General features: G+C 54.4%; 1 protein-coding gene across 4 annotated transcripts in view; it reads right to left on the bottom strand.

Moving 5' to 3' along the window:
- Positions 1 to 23,635, bottom strand: part of PIK3R5 (phosphoinositide-3-kinase regulatory subunit 5) — a 60,031-nt gene that overhangs the window by 13,263 nt on the left and 23,133 nt on the right. For all 4 annotated transcript variants that reach the window (XM_027471394.3, XM_027471392.3, XM_027471396.3 and 1 more), the window contains 8 exons: positions 14,862 to 14,971; positions 7,800 to 7,900; positions 6,443 to 6,511; positions 5,581 to 5,719; positions 3,650 to 3,719; positions 1,953 to 2,127; positions 1,123 to 1,276; positions 523 to 606 (listed from right to left, as the gene is read on the bottom strand). In XM_027471394.3, coding sequence (XP_027327195.3) covers positions 523 to 606; positions 1,123 to 1,276; positions 1,953 to 2,127; positions 3,650 to 3,719; positions 5,581 to 5,719; positions 6,443 to 6,511; positions 7,800 to 7,900; positions 14,862 to 14,958 — 889 coding nt within the window. In that variant the 5' untranslated portion in view covers positions 14,959 to 14,971. The remainder of the gene's footprint in view (positions 1 to 522; positions 607 to 1,122; positions 1,277 to 1,952; positions 2,128 to 3,649; positions 3,720 to 5,580; positions 5,720 to 6,442; positions 6,512 to 7,799; positions 7,901 to 14,861; positions 14,972 to 23,635) is intronic.

The raw sequence follows: 23,635 nt of genomic DNA, 5'->3' as shown, positions 1-23,635 counted from the left end.
ATTTGATGACAAAACAAAACTTGTCTGAGGTCAGGTTCTGTTTGGGTTCTCAAAAAGCAAACAGCAGCTGGGGCTTTGCTTCCGTCCCACCCCGAATCCGACCTGGGTTTAACCAGAGAACAGAGAGAGGCAAGGAGTTTAGGTGCTCTGATAGTCAAAGCCCAAATGAATGATTAGGGAGGCAGCAGAGCCCAAGCCAGAGAGCAGGTTCAGCTTGCTGAGGCCAGTGGGCAACAGATGCTCAACTTTCCTGGGACCAGAAGAGGTCTTCCAGGAATGGGGAAGCCAGAGAGACCAGCTCAGCAGAAGGGGAAGCTGCACTTCCCCTGCAAAACTGCTGCGGTCGGGCTGAGAGCACGGCAAAACCTCCTGCTCGGCCAGAACCCCCTCCTTGGGCACCCCAGAGAGCTGCAACATCCAAGGGATCTTGGGACGCAAAGCCCCTCCTCAGGGAGACTTTTTGTCACATTTTACTCCTCGCAGGGGAGTTTCCTACAGGGGAGGGGGCCCCTCTCTGCTTACCGAAGTTATCCTGGTCCCAGCTGTAAGTGTAGCAGCGGGCGGCAGGGATGGGGATGGGCTGGAGCCTGCGGGGCTGAGCATCCCCTGGGGAGAGAGGAGAGGAGAGGAGTCAGCCTGTGGGAACACTCCCCATACTGCGAGCACAGCACAGGAGGTCTGCAGCGGTCCCGGGGGAGATGCTGCCCACCCCAGCAGCTGATTTGCACAGCCCAGGTCATGCCAAGCAGCACGCCGTCGCTGTCCCGTGCAGTCACGCAGCGGGGACACGGGGACGTTTCACACCTCTAAGAGCCACCAGCAGGCATCGCTGCTGCAGCCAGTTTCTGATTGAATGTTCTCATCTCACCCACAAAGGCTGGAGATGGCTTTTGTTGTTGTTTTAATGAAAGATGAGAAAGAAAAATAGGGCTCATCACGTGGTTATGAAATAGGGCCTGGGCTTTTTTTTTTTTTTTCCCCCTCTTACTGCTGTGCTCGGTCGCAGCTTTGCACAAAACAGGATTTCGCACTTCAAAGCACAGCTCCCGGTGCAGGGGAGCCCACGGCTGGTGCTGAGCTGGCACCAAACCCGGCGGCAAGGGGGGCGCGGGGGCTCCTCACCCGCGATGGCAGGAAGGGCGGCCGCCCCGGCGAGGTCCCGCAGCACACACTGCAGCCGCTCCCGGGCCAGCGCGGGGTCACCGCTGGCGGCCGCGATCTCCTGGGCTTCGGCGGCGCTGGCGTAGACCTCGGAGAGCTCCTCCAGCGGCTTGGCCTGGGGCGAGAGCAGAGGCTGAGATGGAGGGGGCACCTCCAGGGAGGGGAGCACGGGTCTTTGGGGAAGGTCACCGAGTTGAAATGACTAAATCTCTTCTCTCCCTCTCCTTCCCACTCAAATTCCTCCAGATCTTATACAAATGAAAAAAAATAAAAAATAGAACAGAAAGTTCCAGTTGGAAGGGACCTACAAAGATCATCACTTCTACAGACTGCTTTGGGGCTGACTCAAAGTTAACACTTGCCATTAAGAGCATTGCGCAAATACCTCTTACTCTCCTTACACGCAGCCAGGCACGGGGCATCAACCACTTCTCTAGGAAGCCTGCTGCAGTGTCTGACCCTCTCGGTAAAGCAGTTTTTCCTGCTGTCTTGAAACCTCCCCTGATGCAGCTTTGAGCCCTTCCCATGCATCCTGTCACTACAAACCAGGGGGAAAGAACGAGCACCTCCCTCTTCGCTTCACACATACTGGAACACACCTAAAGGGTTTCACCACAAGTGTTCGCCTCCCACAGACACCAAAGCAAAGCGTGTCTCTGGTCGGAGCAAGTTTTTGCTGCATTTCAACCAAGGGGGGAGGTTCTTTCCCTCCCCAGTTAGGGCCAGGAAAACAAAACTGAAGCCTAGACCCGAGGTCTACCCTGAGAAGAGAAGGGGAAGGCTGTGCCCACCTTCAGGAGGCGGCGCAGGCTGTCGAGGTCGCAGCGGGTGCCGAAGGTGGCCTGGTAGAGGTGCTCCAGCAGCAGGACGAGCGTGGCGTGCCGGGGGGGCTCCGTGCCGCTCAGCTTCTCGGCGATGGAGAGGAACTCGCTCTGCACCTCGGAGCGGTTCAGCAGCAGCACAGTCCTGGGGACACGGGGACAGGAGTGAGATGGGCAGGCAGGCTGCTGGTGGCACAGCGCCCTGCAGAAAGTCACGCTAGATGGCAGCGTCCCCTCGCATCAGCTGCACCGAGGTGGCGCAGGGGTGCCAGAGCCCCACTGCTGGGCGCAGGGAAGGGTGGGCATGCTCCGTCCTGCTGCTGCATGCACCCTTGGCACCACCTCTCCTGCAATATTGCCAGCCCGACGGTTGCTCAGTCAGCCCTGGAAAGGCTCCAGCCCAGCTGCTGGTCAACCTAAGTGGACATCCAGCATGTGTGATGTAGGAGGTAGGAGCAGAAAATGCGAGGGGCCCCCAAAATATCTTCCCTTTCAGGGTGAACCTCGGAGCATCCCTGCTGAGCTTTAAGGTGCTGCAAAGCTTTAAGCTATCTGAAGGACTGCAGCAGTGAGGTGGTGCAGGTACCAGCCATGATGTCCTTGGTAAGAGCTTCTGGAGGAAAACACGTGAGGCTGGGAGGGGAAGCCCAGCCAGAGCTCACCTCCTCCTGCTCTGCCGCCCCCAAGGCTGCCCGCTCTGCCCTTGTTGGAGATCAGAGCCACAGCCTTCAGCTGCAAAGGGAATTTTATTCTGGATGGCCACATGAACACCAGCAGGCTTTAAATTCCCAAGCCCATAGCCTGGAGAGCACACAGACACATGCTTAGGTTTATAGATGTGAACAGTGCTCCTAACTGAGTGAACACAGCTCTGAATTAAGGATGGGCTCAGTTGTGTTTGGTTCTAGAAAGCTCAAGTAGAGGGCCCAAGCTTTCAAAAAAAAAACCCAAGGTTCAGCTTGTGTGCAGCTTTGTGCCAGGTTTTCAGGGTTTTATGCAAATACAGACATCTCGCTGCAAGCCACGGGTGCCTGCACCCGTGCTGGTACAGAGTGGGGCAGCTGGGCTGGAAAAGCAGCACAGCAGCACCCGTACAGCTGGGTGGGTGGGATGCTGGCACAGACCCGGAGCTGTGCAGCGTGCGGGGAGAAGCCAGAGCAGCAGGAGAGCTGTCCTGCCCCGAGCAGAGGTGGCCGTGACGCAGTGGCCCTGCAGCCAGGACGGGCACGCACCACCAGGGCTCATTTTCCTATTTACAAATGAGGTGCCCTGGCAGGAAGAAAGGTTCAGCCCTCGAGTAAGGTGCAAAGTGTGTCTGAACCCACAAGCCCTGCACTGCACCGGGGTGGGCTTGCTCCTGTCTCACCTCAGGCTGGTGGCTCCAGCTTCTGCCTTCCGTACCTGTTTGCACCCAGATCTGCATCCCTGCTTGGTGATAACCAACATTTGATGCCCACAGACCTTCATCTGCAGCTGTGGAAATGCCACAGTCACTCTCCCCAGCCCTTCCTGCAGTTCAGCTCTGCTCTTTAAGGTCTTTTACCCAGTGCCCACCACAATCTGGGGGATGCTGCTCACTGCAACCCTGTTGCTGCTCCTGAAGTGCTGCAGCAAAAGCACAGAACAGTGTAGATAAGACAGAGTGAGGCCAGCAGTGCCTGACTTACACAGTGGAGCTCTGGGAGTTCTTCACGGACAGCCCCTGCTCCGTCCTCACCAGCCTCTGGAAGGAAATCCCTGGGGGAGAGAGCAGAGGCCGTGAGCTGGGGATATTTAGCAGCTTCTGCCGCTTGCTTTAGCCCCTCCATGTCCTGGATGTCACCTACAGACAGCACTCTGCAGGATGACATCTGCTGGACCTGGAGCCGCAGTCCCTGTGACGGGGGGACAACAGCAAAGCCCACCCCACCCCCAAGCAGCAGCAGGGACATCCTGGGGGACGATCCTGCAGCATCAGGTGGCCCCAGCACCCTGCGCATGGCAGGCAGCCACGTCCCCACCCCAGGTGCTGCTCACCAGCCCCAGAGCAGCGCCCATGGGGTGGGGGCAGCCCCCATGGGGATCCCTGCTGGCTCCCTCCAAGCACAGCTGCGTTAACCACCCTTGAGAGACATCAGCCCAGTTTGCAGATAAAAGCTATTGCATTCTTGGCAAATATTGACAGCAGCTCGTTCTCAGTTAATATTTACTCCCATCTCAATAAAATGCTGTTGCTTCAGCCTCACGGCAGGTCACAGAGGCTGTGCGGGAGGTCCCGGCCAGCCTTCCAGCACTGGACCCGTTTTCACTGTTCTTGGCTCCAGGGGGGTCAGAGGCCACGGCGAGGGGCGGCTCTGGGCTCCCCAGCCCCACACACCAACACCTCCCACGCAGCATCTTTTGGCAGAGGCAGGGGAATCCCATTTGTTTGTAGGAGGGGAAAAGCCTTGGGACCGAAGTCCCCAGCTCTGCAGCCCTGGGCACCGGTGACAGCACAAGAGCAGGATGTAGCAACGTCCCCAGTGCTGGGGCTTTCCCAGAGGCCTTTCAAACAGGGCCTGAACCGATGTCACAGCAATAAGTGACCAGGAAGGAACTGGGAAAGTCCACGGCTGCAGCAGCATGGGACGAGCATCCCCACACCCACACCAGCCCTGCAGCTCCGAGCTGGAGGCTGGGCACAGCACGGTGACCCAGGCAGACCTCCCGTGGTGGCTGGGGTCTCCTTAGAAACTTGCAAAGAGAGGGATAATGGAGGGCGCCCATCCCTATCTCCCCTTGGCTCATTAAAAGATTAACCCATGAAGACAACGTGCCCCTTGTGGCTTTGCACGGACAGGGACCTTGCATTTGTTCCCATCGGGGCTCTCCAAACCAGCTGCCTGGTTCGAGGACACGTGGAAGTATCACACCAGGCTCAGCCGCAGCCCCTGTGCCCTTCTGCGCCTTCCCCAGCCCTGCTGAGAGCAGATCACGGCCCCGTGCAGGATTAAACGGGGCTGAAATCTGCTCTGTGCAGTAACAGCTCCCCACGAGCCATGGAAAGATGGGCAGATTAGGAGAAAAGGCTTTTGAGAAATAATTGGAAGAGCTGCTCCATTGGGAACAACAGGACATCTACAAGGGGCGCTTAATTAAGAGGAGCGCTGCTGCTGATAATGTGCCCAAAGCCGCACCACAAGGCAGCGTCTCGGCTGCAAGGACACAGCCGGGGAGTCGGCAGCCCTATGGAAACCTCCACGCCACGGCAGGCTCAAGGGCTTCTGCCACCTTGATGCCGATGAATGGACCCACTGTTATCACCCTGTTGAGCGTCTCGAGCAAAGGCCAGGGCTCGGCGGAAGCAGGCGGCACGTGCTTGGCCGTGCAGAAGACCCACCAGACTGAAAGGCAGCCAGCAGACAGCCACGATCTTTGCTAATCCATATCAGTCCCGAGCTGAGAGCCCTCGGGATGCTCCTGCTGCCTCACACACAAGGCAGCCCCCAAAAAAACGCATCCCCAGCACCCTGCTGCACTCCTCCGGAGAAACCTGGTTGCACCCCGTGTGAGATGGGGGATTTTTGGGACACAGAACCAGCAGCACACAGGAGCCCTTTGGTGGGTCAGGAGCGCTTACCCGGGGCCTTGAGCTCATCACTGATGAAGGTGAGCAGCTCCCGGAAGATGTCGCAGTAGGGCACGGGCCAGGTGAGGAAGCTGTGGTAGATGCTGGCGGCTTTCAGGAGCAGCTCGGAGCCTGGTGGGATGTAGGGAGCCTGTGGGGACAGGGAGAGCTGGTGAGGAAGGGAGCAAGGACCCAGGGCTGGAGCCCTGCGTAAAAACCGGGGGTGTTGGGGAGAGGAGGCTAGGCTGGAATGGGGGGAGGAGAAGCAGACAGGAGCAGGGGTTCACCCCATGACATCCCATCCTCTTCCAAGGAAAAGCCAAAGCGTCCCACTGGGCACAGCCCTGAAACAGCTTCTTCCTCTCTGCACCTCCCCAGGCTCTGGGCTCAGGCTCACATGCCACAGCCTGTACATCCATTTATTTTTAACAGCCACAGATCCATACAGATGACTCGTGTTAAAGCCTGTGCTTTTGCAAGATCTGGCAGCAGTGGTTTCCTCGGGATAATGATGCATTGTGCTAATAATAATAATAATAAAAAACAATTTCCTGTGAATGCTCTACTCCTTTTCATTAGCATTGTCCACACATTTTGCCCGAGTATAAAGGGTAACGAAAAGAGTTTGCTTCTCTGCAGAGAGATATTGTCTCCCGTTCTCATTGACCCATCTTTAAACGCAATGATTAAAAACACTGAAGCACATCTTTTCATCTCTCTCAGCTTGTGCAGCGGTTGCCTGCTCCTGCTCCCTGCAGCTTTGCACAGGACCTTTTTGGGGATGAGCTGATCAAAGCAGGCTGGGACCTTTCAGATGGAAGGCACCCGTGGCTGTCCCATGGGGCCAGGGCGATGCTACGTGCAGCAGACTTACACAGAGGACTGCGTAGTAGAAAAGCAGAGCCAGGGGCATCACAAGGTCGTAGTCGCACTTCTCCTGCACCTGTAGGAAACAGTGCAAAGGGGGAAGGATGAGCCAGGCTGCTCACCGTGAGCATTGCCCAAAAGCATCCTTGGAGTGGTGTCAGAAGGCTCCCCAACACTGTGAATCTGAGCACCCTGACCCACACCATCGTGTCGCCATCTCCAGCAGATGGGGACCGCTTGTGTCCATGAGAAAGTAACCCCTAAGGCACCAGTAACCCTCACAGATGTGAGGGGCAGATCGGCACATGCTGCCTTTAGCCTCCAGCAGCAGCTTTCAGCTGAGCTCCCAGCCCTCCCATGCTCTCCATCCTCACAGAGTTACATGAAATTTCATGGGAGCAGCTCAAAGGAGGCGGTTTGGGGTGGTGGTCAGGCAGCCCAGCCACTGCAAGGGCATGGCAAAGCATGATGCCAAGCGTGCATTTCTGTCCCAACCTCTGCCGGTAATTAGCCAGCAGGATTATTTCACCAGGGAACGTGGTGATGGCTCAAGAGCAGGCTTGTGGACACTGTCTCCCCTTGTTTATGAGCACAGCACAAAGTCCAATAAACCCTTACATAAATAAACCCTAACGTAATAAAACGTCATCCACAACAAGATCAATCCAAGCCATTAAAAAAAAAAAAAAAAAAGATTAAACAGAATAGCAGTAATCATATTAACGTATTAGCTAGGCAGCCTTTCTTTCCCCCAAAATGAAAGGCAGCATTTACCCCATCACATGAATCCCAGGCTGCAGCAAACACCACCGCTTCCTCCCACATCAAGGGATTCCTCCCGGGTCATCCCCGCAGCAGCTCCGAGCTTCTCCTGCTCGTGATGGGGCACGGCAGCCGATACAATCGGCCCCACTGATGCTTCTCCTCCCCGTTTTGCTTGACCATGCCATGCTGATCGGTGCAGACCCTGCCTGCTGTCCCCAGTGCCCTGTCTCTGTCCCTTGCTCTGCAGGCAGAGCAGTGGCGAAGTTTCCATCAAAACCAAGGGGAAGCCTTTGGTTTGCTCTGATCCGGACCAGCAGCTCCGGGCTTGCTGGGGAGCTCTGAAGAAGGCACGGTGCTGAACAGTGCTTGCAGAAACCCAAACCCTTCCCCAAGGACCTGCAGTGCTGCCTGAAGAGCAGATATGGGAGCTGGCTGCTTTCCTGTCCGTTCCCACGTTCTAAAAGCTGGTGGGATGCATGAGGCGGCTGTCACCATCACTTTGGGGCACATCCTGAGCTCTAATGATGCTTTGACCCAACCCCAAATCACCCACCAAGCTCTGCAAAGCCCTGCTCCAAAGCCAGCAGCCCCCGACTCACCTCCTTGGCCTTGCAGAGGATTTTCTCCACCAGGATGAGGTAGTTGCCAGCATCCCGGCTCACCAGCTCCTGCAGGCTCCAGCAGTTCAGGCACAGCCCCGCTGCAAGGGAAGCAGAGCATGGTGACCCACAGCCCAGCCCAAAGCACCCACAGGAGGGATGAGCAGTGGGAAGGGGTCAGGGAGAAGGTATTTGATGCCTGGGTCATATTGCCACAGAGGAAAATTAACCTTGCACCGTTGATCTGGACAGGTTAAAGCTCTCCAAATGGTGCTTATCACAGCAGCATCACTTTTTAACATGCATCTCAGTGCTCTTGCTGCCCAGTGCACCAAACACAAAATTCAGGTCCCCATCACGCATAAACCAGCCCCTCCAGCTGCAGCACAGCCAAGGAGTGATGCCCGTCCCACCGACTGGCTCCTCCAGGCCCTGGAGATGCACAGTCAGAGCTCACAACAGCGGCACTGCAGCTGCTGAACACATCAGCATCATTGCTAAGCCTGCCCAGCATTTATTCCACCTCCTCAATGCCTCCAAACTGCCATGAAATATATCAAAACCCCTCCGGGTTAGCCAGATATTGAAAGAGGAGAACTTCATAGGGATGGAGGGTCCTTCACCCCAGATGGCTGAACCTCCCCGGCCTCTCTCCTCAGACACGTGCCGGGACCCCGCTGGTGACAATGGCCCAAGGCGCTCCCCAAAGCTGTGGCTTTCCCTGGTGGTCGGGGCCACCTCCAGCCCTCCCAGTTGGTTTAGAGGAAACAATCTGCATGAAGGCACCGGGCAGCTCCCTCATCCTGACCGTGTGTCCTGTAGGAGGGGCTGCTCGCTGGCTTAGAGGGGGTCAGGGTCTGCAGACAGAGGAGGGAACAGCATCCTCCCCATCCTCCTTGTGGACCCAGGCACCGCACACAGTCCCATGGAGGGAAGTTACGGAGAAATCTCAAACACCTAACGTATCAACATCTGGAAGGGTCCTTGTCTGCATCTCTCCTGGCCCATTTCTCCATGGCTGTTAGCAGCAGGAGCAGGCGCTGTGCAGACATCGCTCGGCTCAGCACCAGCCACGGCATGATTTGGGGTGCTGGCATCAAGGCTTTTCCAGACTCAGTCAACAGAAAGCAAAACCAAGAAAAAACAAGTATCTCTCGCGGCAGGGAAGCCAGGTTAGTGATCGGGGAAAACAAATACAAATGCAGCCATTTTCATTTGCATGGTCTATGCAGGGGCAGAGAAACAAACACCAACACACATGCGTTGACCGTAGCTTTGGAGCTAACAAGGAAGAGACAACCCCATCAGCTGGCAATGGGACAGGGTGTTCCTCACAAACCTACAGGCCATGTTGTCCTGTCCCAAGCTGCAGAAGCTACAAATTCATGTCGTAAAATTACCTTTATACACTTAACTAGATGTGAAATGGGGAATTTAAAGCAGCAGAGAGGTCTGCCGTAGTGCAGCTGGAAGGAGGCTGATGGTAAGACAAGCAACACATGCGCTCAGATATCAACGCTGTCCTGGAGTGCAGCATCCTCCAGGTAAAGCTCCAGCAGCACTGAGCTCACGCAAGCAACTGTCCCGGCAGAAGTGGTTAGAGCCATTGGGAGCTTTGCTGACCTCGGCAAGCAGCGACTGGGCTCACACAACACCTTCAAACACCCACTCCTGCTTCAGCAGGGAGGTTCTGGGGGTTATTTCAAGCTGCTGTGCACAGAAGAGCCCAGCCCCAGCCCAGCAGAGCCAAAGTGCATCTCGGTGCATCGCCAGCTGAGGAGCACGCCGCTTCCTGCGCGAGTGCGACCACGAGCACAAATAGCCCGAGCAAGGCGCGGGCTCCTTCCTTCCTCTCGCTTCTAGCGAGGCAGGAGGAAGCGGCGGTGACGGCTCACTGCTGCTCGGCGCCCAGCAGGGAGGAGGGAGAGGTGCTGGGCTCCTTCCCTGCAGAGTTGCTGGGGCAAATGCACAGTGGATGGGCTGGGAGGGATGGGAAGGCAGCAGGGGCAAGAGGAGGGCTGCGGGGAAGCAGCTGACAAATCTGATTCAGGGCTGAGGCCTCTGACCCATTTCTGTGTGTTCTAAAGGAAATCTGAGCTCAAGCATGAAGATGCAGCAAGATTTATTTAAACACCACTGCTATGAGCAGAGGAATTTCTGTTTGACTCACAGTCCTAGAAAGGCACTGGGATTACCCACAGCAAAGCAAACCAGTGCTGGGAGGCAGCAGGCTGCCAGGAGCCCAGCTCCTAAGCTGGGCGATGCAGCATTAACCAAAGACGCACCAAAACAGCTGCATCCTCGCTAAAAATATTCTCCAGCACAAAATGCAGCTCGGAAATCCTGGACACAATAAACAAAGACCGCACAGCAAAGCAAAGTGCTGGCACCACTGGGCATTGGTCAGGACATGGGACCCTGAGCTGGGTGGGAATTCCCTTCCCTCTGTGCACAGCCCAGTTCATGAGCACCTACTTTCCAAGCACTGGGAGAGGAGTTCTCCCTTGTATCCAGACCAAAAAGGTTATTTGGCCATTGAAGGTGATGCTTCTCATGTTCATGGGTCCCCGGTGACATTAACAGTGCACAAGCCACTGCTCTGCAAGTGTCATCTCCATCTTCTTACAGGTGCCTGGTGACCAGCCAGGACACAGCTGGGTGCTGGGGACTTCTACAAACTGCAGGGCAGCACCGGGTTTGTTTCCAGGCCAGGGAAAGGCTGTGGCCAGGTGGAAACCACGTCCAGAAGGTTTTATTTGCAGCTGCTCACCCAGATCAGCGCAGCCCAGCAGATGGCTCACTGCAGACAAGGGGAGAATGCGCACCGAGGGCACACAGAAAGCTTGAACCAGACTTTCCTGGACACGGCACTTGCTCTTGAGTTCCCCAAAACCACTTTTCTCACTGTGAGATGCAAGGGAGGCCCTGGGTCTGTGGGGAAGATGTAGCTTGGGAGCATACCTGGAGCCCTGCTGCCCATGACCTCCACTCAGACGGGTTGGCCAAGCACTGGTTGGGGCCAGGTCAGCTTTTATCGATGCACCTTGTGCAGGGGGCACAACCCAGGACTTCACCATCCAGACCCTAAATCAGTTTGGGCCACGAGGCACCAAGGACCCCCAGCAGGGCAGCAGCCCCACACCTAAACACTGCTTACATCCACCCGCCCTCACGCTCAGCCTGCCAAGTTTTGCTGCAGAACAGCAAACCTGCACTGTTGGTTTTCCACTGTATACGGAGAAAGAGCTGGATTTATGCACCAGCTCCGCAGGCATCCCGGAGCACGGTGCAGCCCGGAGCTGTGCTGGTGCTCCAACACGCAGACCCACAGCACTGACCCGTGCTTAACCCTACGCAGACCCTGAGAAAAATCTCCCTTTGGGAGAGGAAAACCCAAAGGAAATGCTGGGAACAGGGTCCCGAGGGGAGCAGAGGCAGCACCGCGGGTGAGCTGGGTCTTCGATCGCTATCGGCACGGCCGGCAGCGTGCCGGAGGTCGGGAGCAGCGTCCCCGTGGGCGGCCTCGGAAGGATGAGGCTTCGCGATTTCTCTTCTGAGAATTGCCGCGAGCCGCCCGCCTCCCGCAGCGACTCCTTCCTGACCTCAGCAGCCACCGTTTCCCCTCTGCCACTTTTTAGAGGGGGTGACTGTCAAATCGGAAAAAAAAAAAAAAAAAAAAAAGAAAGAAGAAAAGGAGAAATAGTGCGTGCCCGAGCTGCCTTCGCCCACGGTGCGAGGGGCGAGCATCCCAGTGAGCAGCTCCTGATGCCGTCAGAAGTGACGCACTTGGAGGGGTGAAAAGCAGAAATCTCTATTTCTTCCCTCCCTCAGACCCACTCCTGTCCTTTCCATCAGATTAAGCTGATTTTCTGCAATGGACAGCCATAAGGGATGGAAAAATTCCAGCAGCAGCTGGAGGACGTGGGTGGGTTTGAGGTGCACAGAGCACATCCCCACAGGCACAGCATCTCCCCAGGGAAGGGGGCAGGGGTCTGATAGAGCTCCCCAGGCTGCACCAGGGTGCAGTTTGCAGCCCCCATTGCCTGGCAGCTGCTTAGAGCCACACAAGCAGGGCACCGTGGCACCTCCCTGGGCAGGATCCACGTGTGGTGCTTCCACCCAGACAGGGCAGAGGACGGGAAGGCAGAGATCCAAGCCCAACAGCCCACCACAAGGCTGCTGAAAGCAATTCAGTGGCTGAAATTTGCAAGGTTGCTACTCGGTTGCTAACCTGGAGCATCCCCACCCCAGACTGCATTCCCCATGCAGACATTTGGATGACTGCAATCAAGCAGTGCCTTAAGCATCCTTTTATTCGAGCTGAGCAGACCAAACTCCCTAAGCCCACAAACATATCACTGAACATTTCTCTGGCTCTCCAGCACACCAGTGACCTTCATCCTTTCTCCAACCTTCCTCACCAGCACCCTTTCTCCTTCCCGGCTCCATGCAGCCCCACAACAGAGACACAACAGCATCCTCCTATCCCCAGGACCTCTGGGGCACTGGGCTGCTCTACGGCCTCCCCAGCACCTCCCCAGCTCCTGCAGCCCTTCTCACCCCACTGATCCCCTAGGGCAGCCAGCCCCAGCACTCTCCTCCACCAAAACCACTCTGTTTCATTGCTCTCTACTGAACAAGAAAATATTTTTCTTCCTTTAGCATGCTTGGATTTTACTATCATCTCAAGCAATGTGGAAGAAAGCAACCAGACCTCCCAAAGCAGACCTCCATGAGGAAAAGCACATCACCTTCCCTAGCTCTTTTCTATTTGTTCCTCTCGTGATGGCTGCAGTTCAGGAAAGATGGTCAATTTAGACCCCAGAGCCCACCGCGGCCTCTGGGATATAAACCTGTGATGGCCAAGGCACTCTCACTTCTCCCCTTCACTGACTTCACAAACCTCCGCAATTCAGTCACTCATGCAGGGGAAAAATGCCACATCGGAAGTGATTACTCACCCGCTCCAGAGCAACCTTCTATAAAGTTATCGTATAAAAACAAAGCCTCAGATAATTGAAAAATGAACAAAATTCCAGCTGGGTTCCAGCCCAAAGAGCTGCAATCTGGAGTGCATTATTTTGGTGCATGGAAATGGGGAAAAGGAGGGGAAAGCAAATACACTGGGAAACAGAAGTGATATAAGAAGTTGAAAATGAGAAAGGAGAAGGCTTCTGCACGGCTAAGAACAAGATGGAGAGATTCACCAACCATACGAGGAACAGAACCCTGCCATAAATAGCAGCCTGCGTCTGACACAGGACCACAGTAATAAAACTGTAATGCTTGTAAAACAGCAAAGACATGAACATAAAAACATTTCCACTCTGTTTTTGAAAAGAAATGGGATATGCTATTAAGGGGTGTGGTGATTTCTGTGCATTATGCTCTGCTTTCCTTAAATCGCATGTTATTGCGATAACAAAATGCTTCCTATTCCGATTGCAAGGGGGTAGGATGTGAAGCAGCAGCTCTTCAAAGCAAAGGCTTCAAAAGCCAGCCCACACGGAAGAGCACTGAAAGCATCAGCCACGAAACGCTGCCCTGGGGGCTGCCCAGCAAAAGTGCCCGGGCTGGGACACAGCAGAGCTGGAAGCATTGAATCCGATGACTGCAGGAACTGGGCTCACCGGTCACACTCAAGATTTTTGGCACAAGCACAAGCACGGCTGATGAAAGGGAACTTTCTGGTGTGAAAAGCGCCTGAGATTCACCCAGGAATTCCAGATCACCCCACTAAACTCCACGAAACCCACACAAAAGGAGAATCAGTGTGCAGAAAGGTGGGGGAAAGCACTAGCGATGAGGAGCCCCCGGGCAGCACAGCTGCGTCCAGCAGAGCCCACGGCCACCACCTCAGCCCCATCTCTGCTGACGAGCTGGAAACATTACAAAGTCATTTTTTCAAGGCTACCTAAAGCAATGCCAAGGGGCTGGGATTACTGAAAGGCAGAGCTTGTGAGTGACACAGAGGCTGATTAATTATAATTGCAGGAAGAGGTGAGTTTTGCGCAGCACAATGAGCCACTTGGCCAGAGGGACTCCTTCGGACACATGCTAGTGGTGCCAAAGGCACGGTCACTCTTCCAGGAGCCAGGAATGTAGGACATGCTTTGGGGACTGAATCCCAGAATGTGGGGACCAGAAGGACCCAGGAAGGCTGGTGATAACTGCATGAACCATGCCCTGGAGCATCGTTACAGCATGGGGAGCTGGCATTGCTCTGGGGTGTGAGGAAACGGGCACGGCCAGAGGCATCGCTCCGGGATTCAGCAGCAAACAGGAGATGGTTGTCACCTCTTTCTTGACTGTCAATGGAAAAGCAGAGGGGGAGAACTCCAGAGCAGAAGAACTACACAGAAAAAAAATAAATTTGGATTTGACAGCCCCTCAGGTTCATTTCTTTCAGCCACAAAAGGATAAGGGAGTGATTTAACTGAAGCCTAAAAGCACGCATATGAGAAGTCAAAATGTCAGGTGTAGGAATGACTTCTGCTCATTACTGCTCTGCCCTCGCCACCGCCAACTCGAAGCCTTCCACAGCCCTTCCACAGCTCATGTCTTTATGGCCACCACAGTATCTAAGCCAGATTCAAACAAAGCTGATAACAATATCTTGACACTTGCTTCTGACAATGCAGCAGAGATACACCCAGGGGTTGTGAGGTCTTTATACATCAAAGCAAGGCACGTCTGGCTGATTACACAAAGGACTCTTTCTTCATGGTGAGCGAAGACAACTCCTCTTTCCAGCTCACACATGGACAGCTGGCAAGACACATGACTCCTCTGCTCAGTCTTTATCTACGTAAGACCTAACACGACTTGCTCGGTGTCTCGGTATGTCCTCTGCAGTAAGAGGCTCAGGAAATGGAATGGGTTGGATCCCACCTCTAAGTTCGTATGCTGGAGGGGAGAAAAGGCCTCCAAGCCTCCAGCAGCACCTGCAGGTCTCTTCTACCCAGGTAGCTTGGCAATGAGAGGGCAAATCAGGCACAGACAGAAAAGTCTGACCCCGGCAAGGCTGTCGGGGGTCAGGCTCATGGCCAACATGTCACCTACCAGCCCATCTGCTGGAGACAGCATCTCTGCTAAGCCCGTGTAGACATCTTTCCAGCGCGTGGTAGATCCTGTCCTCTGTGCACGTGGTGTGCTGCATTTTAATTCATCTCCTAGGGAAAGAGAAGGAAGAAAGTTAGCATACCAGGCCCTTAGCTAAGTGCGAAGAAGACAGCACTGTCACACTGCTGTAGCACAGACAAGACGGTCCTGGTAAAACATCTCTGTTCCTGCCTCCTGTCACCTTTTCTAACCCCACAGCTCCCTTTGCTAGCTGTCATCTTCTCTTCTCTCCCAGTCCCTCTCAGCCTTGGCAAAGAGAAGTGGGTGCACACATCCATGGCCCGATCACAAGAGGCTGTAGGACCACGGCACCCATCCAGACGCAGTGCAGGCAATATCTGCTGTCTCACAGCTTCCGTCTGCGGGACAGATCAAGTCTCACTTACGTGGCTGTGGCAAGGAGGTAATCTTGGGTTAGCCTCCATCAAAGATAACACCGCAAGAGTTTACAGCTGCAGCACCTTGCAATGGGCTTGGGTGGAAAAAGTGATGGCAGACCCTGAGCTTCCCCTGCCTGCATCACGCACAGAGCACCCTTGGTGGCTCTGGTGGCCACAGGTGGCAGCCACAAAGGCACCCCCAGGTGCCAGCCTCGTACCTGCCAGAAGAGCCAGGAAAGTCCCCAGCACTGTGACATTGCTGCTGCTCAGCCAACGTCAAGAAAATGTCCCCATGGCCGTGGGGCAATGCAGGAAAACACCGAGGGCACCTCAGCCTCAGCATCCGAGGACATTGTGAAAGCACAGATTGCGTGCCCAGCTGTGCCCCTTTCACAACACAGCGCTGTCCCACCTCCCCTCCATGGCTCAGGGTGCCAGCCCAAACCTCAGCCTGGAGAGGCTGTGTTGGGGGCAAGATTTTATCCATTCCACCCAGTTCAAATGCATCTGTCTGGGACACCAGGAAAAGAAGGGCCCCTTGCCCAGAACATGTACTTCCTAGCTGTGCCCAAACCACAAGCAAACTGGTGCCCAGGAGAGAGTCCCTTGCCACCTGAAGTGCCATCCCCAACATCCTCAGAGACCCCAGGACAGGCACCTCCCCTCCCCCAGTGCACAGAGACGGGCTCATCCCACAGACACTTTGCCTCTCGGTTAGAGGCAACAGAAGTGCATGAAAATAACCCAGGAAGAAGAAATAAAACCTACCGATAATATAAAAAACACTTTCCAAGGAAACCTTTACTTTCATCCTGACCAGCACATTCCTTTACTTCTGCCACATGCTCGTGCATTTCCCAAACCGACCCCAAGACACCTCGTTTTCTGCTTCTTTAGCCGATGCATTGATGCCCAGCAGTGGCCGTGCCCATCACAGCTCCCAGCTCCTCCCTGGCAGGAACGACTGTCACTGAGATCCCAGCAGAGGCTCCACCCGGTCCCCAGCTGGTCCCCTGCTGGAGGAAGCACCTCCACAACCACCGCCACCCATTCCCAGTTCCCAGCAATTCCCCCAAAAGGGCTCTGTAAAGCCATGCCCAGCTGCTGGGGCTCCCGAAGAGCCAAGGCAGGCCCAGCCCCACCACTCATCCCTTCCTACACCAGAGAGAAGCCACCAAAAGCTAGAAACAGGCAAAAGCAAACCCCCGAGGAACCTCTGACCTGCAAGCTCTCTCCTTTGCCCCGAAGAGGCCCATGGGCTCCTGCCTTGCCTGCTGCTGCCACAGCCTGTTATTACGGTCTTCAAAAGTTTTGTACATCCACAGCGTCGGTACAAGGAGCGCCTGGGAGATGCTCTGCCCCTGTGCCGAGGACTGAATGAGTGGCGAATCTGCACATCAGCATCTTAGTCATGACTTGTGGCAAGAGGAAAGCAGTGACTAAGAGCACAGCAATGACTCATAAGCACCCTTTACAACACCCAGCTCACAAAAATACACCTCCCTGCACGTCAGCTTGCTTTAGAGCACAGCTCGGTCCTCGGAGGGGAGCGCGCTCCTCGACGTGCACTAGGAGCGAGCCCTACACCAGCCCAGCCGCCCCTTCACGGTGTTCCTGGTATCCCTGCACAGAGCAGGCAGGGAATTTAAGGACAAAATATGGCAAAGATATCATCACAACTCTCACACCAGAGAACACAGAGCCTTTGTTTTCTTTTCCTTGCTGTGCTGTGGACCACACATGGATTAAAACCTCCTCTCCCCAGGCGGTGCTTATGGAAGCATCTTTCATGGGAGAGGATTCTGCGCCCACCACAACCAAGCAGGAACTTCTCAACCTCTGCTGTTTATTCCCCAAACTCTCCCTTCCTTTCCGCCCACACTGAGCAAAATGACAAGGCAGGGGACAGTTCTGGACGTAATCAGACTTTCCACAGACCTCTGTCAAAAAACTTACAAGCACTAGGTAAAAACATCAGCTGAGGTCAACGCTTTTCGATCAATGTTTTGTGAGGGTGTTTAAGTGATGACCAACTTTGGGGGAAAAAAAAAATAAACAACTGTCCCCTCTCCATCTCCCTCCATCCGGACTCTCAGCAGCAGAGCTGTTAAATCTTTGCATCTTTGTCAAAACCACAGGCTGGCCAGCTGATGTGAGGGACTCGATGACTCGATGCAGGTGGAGGGGACAGGACCGTGGCTGGCTGCATATTTCCAGGCAGAGCAGCACGTTGCTAAGGATGTGGGTTCCCTTGCCTTCTTACCAGGTGCCAAGCACACTCAAGAGAGAGCCTAAGAACCACCCAGGGAAGAGAGAAGAGGTCTGGGGACAAATTGAAGCCAAAAAGCAGATGATGAGAAGCTTTCTGACATTGGACTGTCACAAGCCCACTGACAGCAGCTCTGCAGACAGCAAAGCACGGTCCCCATGTGAAGCATCCAGAGGTGCTGCTCTGAGGAGGCCTGGACAGAGGGGACACCACTGCAGCTGTAAGGAACAGCCCCAGGCAAATACTGAGCATTGCCCTCGGATATTAAGTACTGCTACTGCATGTAAAAAGCAAGGTCAGGGTGCTGCTCCCACTCTGCACAGCCTTGGCAGGGCCTGGGCAAAGCAGGCAGAAGGGCTTTGTCCCACCGCACATTGCTCGTGTTGGGCACTGCCCTACAAGATCAGCTGTGGGGCTTCAAGCCCTGGATGTCCCCTAAGATGAGATTTCTTTCCTTTCTCCCATAAATTTACACCTTAAAAGCAGCCTCCAAGCACTGTACAAGCCATATAGTCCCCATTTAAGAGGCAGAGAAGCCCATGTTTGGGAAAGCTAAGCAGTTTTTCTGCTGTTCCTCTGTGATTTGTGGCACAGATATCAGAGAAGACAAATCTTCAGCCCTCCAGGCATGTTCCTGATCCTCCGCAGCATCCTCCTGCCGCAAAAGCACAGTCAGAAAGGGCTGGACGTCTTCAAAGAAGTTAGCCACACCTCATCTGGACTGAGCCCCCTGCCTCACATCACTACTGTCCATACACGTGGCTGGTTAGCCGAGACAAAGCCCTGCCACGGCACCTCCCAGCACGCACCTTCCTCGCCATCACTGCCACGCAGGAATGACAGCGTCAGCAGGGAGCATCCGTGGGCTGCCCCGACGGAGCTGGCAGCAGGAACTGACAGAGACCGAGAGCGGAACCAGCAACCACAGCGGCGTGGATCCAGTGCAGGAGGAGAGCAAGGCTCACTCCAGTCAGCCTCACATCCTGCTGGTAACATCACCCGTGTCCAGCCACAGCCGTGACAACATTTAAGCCCTCTGGCTTCCGGCAGAACATGGGATTCTTGAAACCAATTTGCTTCAAGGTTTTATCTTGTTTTGGGCAAATGGTCAACAATTTTAGCAATGCCACAGGCACAGGGCAAAGTATCTCGGGGAATTTGTGAAATTGATGCAGCACATTGTACAGGTGTGAGATCTTTGGAAGGTTTCCAGCTGAGATATTTTCTTCTATTTGTCACAGTTATAAAGGTGGGCAGATAAATTACGTTGTTCCTGTCAACCAACAGTGAACGGGTAAACATTTATCTCTTGCCATAAAGAGGGAAATTTGCTGATCATTGTGTTTTAATTTTCAGTTGTCCTGCTTTGAGGCAGGAAGTGTGCCAAAATCCTGAAGTTTTCAAAGCATATGAAAAATCAGTCAATCTAAGTATTTTCATGGTCACTCTGCTTGCCTTCACTGCTCTCAGACCTTTCCCTTTCTCAGCTTCCCTCTTGCTCAGTGTCAGAGCAAACGAAAGCCCCTCAGCCCCCTCACACCCAGGATGATGCTGCCCCAGGTGCACAGAGCCTCTCTGCATGCAGCAGGCAAATCGAGATGACCACCAAGGCCACCAGCCTTAGTCCACATGGTGTGGACAGGGCAGGTGAGAACATCAACTGGGAGTCACACATCTGCTGTTCTGTTCTGTGTTAAGTCCACATGAGTCCTAAATCCAGCGTCCAAAGAACTTCTCTGATCTCCTCCTGTCATGGTCGAGCCCAGGACACCACCATTAGATGGGACCAGAGGGAAAAAGCTCAAAGATCAAGTCTCGTGTTGGTGCTCCCAAGCCGAGCAGTGAAGGAAATGAGACCATCCCTCTGGGGACACCATCCACTGCCACCCCACCAGCAGGGCAGACCCCTGCCCTGGGGAGGCACCACCCCAGCCAGCATCCTGCTGGCCCTAATCCACCTCCCCAAGAGAGGAAACACAGGCAACCAGGAAATAAGTTGAGATTTCCCCTTCCATGACAGCAAATCCCAGCAGCATCTCCTCGAGACGCCTACGGACAGGAAAGGACCTGGCTGAGAATCCTTTACCTTCCTGGAGGGAAACCTGCAGCAGGGAAGCACGGCCCCGCTCCGCCTGCACCAGAGAAAGCCCCCGGGTACCTTCACGGCAGGAGAACGCCCTTTCCTGCCCCGATTGTTTTGAGGCCGTTGGCCGAGCATCCCGGGCAGGAAACGGGAGAGGAAAAACAAGCCCCTTCACCCACGGGACCAGCCTGTAAACACGCTGCCCAGGTCCGCTGGCAATGGCAGCGGGTGGGAGGACAGACACGATTTGTTTTGTGGAGATGCTAACCCATTTGTTAGCATCTTGGCTCGCTGCTGCAGTAGGGCTTAGGGCACCAGGGACAAAAGGGCAATAATTCTGATGAGGATAAAGAAAAAAAGGAGCTTGGGCTGATGCTGCAATAGAAGGAAAACCACTTAACTGGGAATTAAAGCAGTTGTTTTCGAACCAGAGCTGTTTCTCAGGTCAAGGTCCTCATGCAAGCACATCAGCAGGGACTTCAGGCAAGGTCGTCACCTCCCTCAAGCAACATGTCAACTTTCCACCTCCTCCACAGCTCAACCAAAGCAGGCAGTGGGGAGCAGAACGGCACAGGACCCCCGGGAGATGCATCCCCAAAGCAGTGGAGGAGCCACCGCTGTGCCGCGCAGTGGAACAAGAGCACGCATGGCACCTGCTCCTCCAGCGAAAGTGTTTGGTTTTCTTAGATTACATTGAAATCTTGGTTTTAAGTATCCTTAGCTTGCAAGATTTTATTGCCTCCTCTACGCCTGTACAGCAGCCAAAGATAGAAACTCAGAGCCGAGAACGGGAGCAGCTGGAGGAAGTCTTTGTAGAAAATAAGGCAAAGGGGTGAGGAACCTGCAATATTTAAGATTCGAGCTTCAACCATCATCTGTTTACTGCTGAAGTGAGTGCTGTGCATCAAAGAGCAGGGAGATGAAGGTGATAAGGTGCTCGTTCAAACCACACAAAGGCAGCGTATCAAAAGATCCAGGAGGCAACTGGTTTGACAAACATCCTTTCAGGGTGCTCGCAAAGGAGAACATACCGCACAAACAACCCGGCACCGCATTATTTCTTTACAGGCCCACGGGTTCCTGTCCTGCTGAGCGAGGACGAACGCTGCTCTTACCCCAAGGAGTGAGAGCACCCCGAGACATGACAGGGACCATGACTGACCTTCACTATGTGGACTGCAAAACCCCACCTCCAGGGAGCCTCCAGTCCTTAAATCAAGAGATGCAGGCAGCAGAGAAGTGAAATAAGGGCAGTGGGGCACTGCTGCAGGCTGCCCCAGGAGCTGTGGGTGCCCCATCCCTGGCAGTGCCCAAGGCCAGGCTGGATGGGGCTAGGGACAGTCTGGGCTGGGGGCAGGGGCTGGAACCAGGGGGGCTTTAAGGTCCCTTCCAACCCAAAGCACCCTGTGATTCTATGCAATGGAGAAGCTATTCAGAAAACTTGCTGTCAAAACCCAGCGCGAGCCCTTCCTGAACCCTGGCATTGAAGAACCAACCCAAACCAACCACTGATGAAGCCACAGAGGGCAAACGCAAGAGAGATCTGCTTGGGTGTCAGTGCCCACATCTCTGCCCATCATCTCACCCGTGAACCTCCCCACCCACCCACACCACATCAGCTTGCTAAGAGCACCACCTCTCTAGCTGCCAAGTAAAGGTGCAGGCTTGAGAATGAAGTACACTACTGAAAAAAATCCCTTAGCTTTGATTTTTTGAGAAGTTGGCGGTAGCATCAACCCAGTCCTGCACCCTAAAGGACTGTCCCCTCTCTCCTTATCCATGGAACAAGGGCACACTACAAACATGAAACACACCAAGGCCCCATGACGCTGTCTGCTGCACTTGCACATAGCAAAAGACCATCATGCAATCATAAAACAACAGGGAAGACAATGTTCTGTTATCCCCCCACCCTTTTCTTGGGGTGGGGAGGGAGCAATGGAAGAAGACACCAGAAATTAAGGATCTTCTCCAAGGACAGGAAGGAGAATCTGAAGCAAAAACCTGTAATTTAATGTTGTCTGCACAAGCCCAGCTCTGTCAGCTTTCTTCATCTGGTTTGACAGGGAGCACAGGAGAGGAGTACGGGCACGTGGCCAGCTCACGCATACCCTGCTCCAAAGTGGGACACAAAAACCTTATCAATGGGTGAGCAAGGCACATCCAGAGCAGGATTTAGGGGTAAACGACTCAGGCTGCCAGGAAGAGGCACGGGACAGGATCGCCCAGTACGGGGCTGGGAAGCAGGCTGAGGAGGGACCCAACGCAACTGGGGCTGGGAAGACTTGCCTTCAGGGCACCAGTGAGCAAAAAGAGCAGAGCAGCTCCAAGGATCAAGGCAGACTCAGGGGTCTGGTGGCGAGGATGCATGCAGGGAGCAACATGCCAAGGAGAGAAATTCGAACAGAATTCTGACTGCATGCAGGTGGCAGAGACATCAAGACCAGGGTGGTTTTTCACAGGAGCAAAACCACCAACAGGTGAATTGGATATTGGGTTTATTGGATATTAATTTGATTGGATATTGGAAGGATGGGAGATCCCAGCAGCATCTGAGGCAATCTGTGCCTTGATCTGCTCTGGAAGAAGATTTTCAGAGCAGCTTCCCCCACTCTGGGATGGTCGGAGCAGCACATCTAAAGTCTGGATGCAACATATAAGTGACAAGACATTATACGAACTGGTGACTTTAAAATTGTTGTGGGATTTCCACGTAACGCAGGATTCTGAGAAAACCATGGTATTTGGAAGTGAAACGGGAAAGAGGATTTTGGTGTTTTCATCTTAAAGCAGAAGATAAAACTTGTGGTACCAGAAAATCTGCTTCTAGAATGAAAACAGCATCTGTCAGGAAGGATCGCCATGCTGAGGGACACTTCACAACAGGAATGGAGCAGATGAAGCAGCAAGGAATGCTTTGCAGCAGTAAGAAATTAAGATTTGAGTTATTAGCAGCCTAGCAGCCTGTTCAGCATACAGCAGCATGGACACCTTGGGACTGGAGTACTCCTCAAACACAAGGGTAACGTTGTCTTGCTGAACTGCAGGGGCTCGTTTACACCAGCACTCGTGAGAACTGGAAAGCTTACTAAGACGTAGAGCTCACTCCTTGTTCTCACCATGCCTGAGAACTGGGCTGAACGAGAGACTCCCACCACAGAGCAGGGAAAGCACCTAACGTGCAAAAGCGGTTTCGGCGTCCTTTTAATACCAAAGAGCACCTCCAGAAGGTAACACCAAGGGGACGAAGCAGCACCCAGGCCTCAGGTCCATGCAGACGTGGGCAGCCCTGCAGCAGGCACCAGGGGTCCTGCAGGGCTGGGGGCCAGGGCAGCGCCTTGCAGCAGCGTGGGGAGGGGGGGGCTCAGCCCAGCACGAGAAAATGAAATGTGAGATGTGATTCATCTTGACAAAGTGCAGACAGCTCAGTTCAGACACCTCTGTGAGCTGTTTACCTGGCTGCCCAGGGGCTGCTCGGCCCAGCCGAGGGGCATCAGAGGAGTTCCCTTGGTCCCACAGCTCCTCTCCACTGGGTACTCCAAGGCATCACCCCTAGCAGCTAGGCAGAGCTGGGCTGGATGAGCCCAGCCATGGACTCAGACCACGGATGGCTTCTTTGCGGAAAGAAGCCCAAATTAATTCACTATACACATCTGCAAAAGAAAACGGCTCCATGGGAGGGCTCGGTGGTGCTCATCTGACCGTCTGCAGCCAGGGCACAGGGAGCTTCCCCAGGCAGCAGACCATGAGATGCTCCAGAGCCAGGCGCCACTCCGCAGCTGCATGTCGGCCACTTCTGCAGCCGCTCCTCCTGCCAGGCTGCTGACCTGGCCCACGGACACAGCACACCAGTGCACAGCAAAAGGAAACAGCTCTGGTCAGAGGGGAAAGGTCCCCAGCTTAGAAAGGAGATGAGAAACACCACTGAAACCAAGAGATGGAGCACTGTCCCCAATGGTGGTGAGAGAAAAACATTCAGGAG

This window comes from Anas platyrhynchos, chromosome 19 (assembly GCF_047663525.1).
Source record: "Anas platyrhynchos isolate ZD024472 breed Pekin duck chromosome 19, IASCAAS_PekinDuck_T2T, whole genome shotgun sequence".
NCBI classification, from domain to species: domain Eukaryota; kingdom Metazoa; phylum Chordata; class Aves; order Anseriformes; family Anatidae; genus Anas; species Anas platyrhynchos.
The sequence above is the reverse complement of the archived record's forward strand: the minus strand, read 5'-3'. Positions and strand labels throughout refer to the sequence as shown.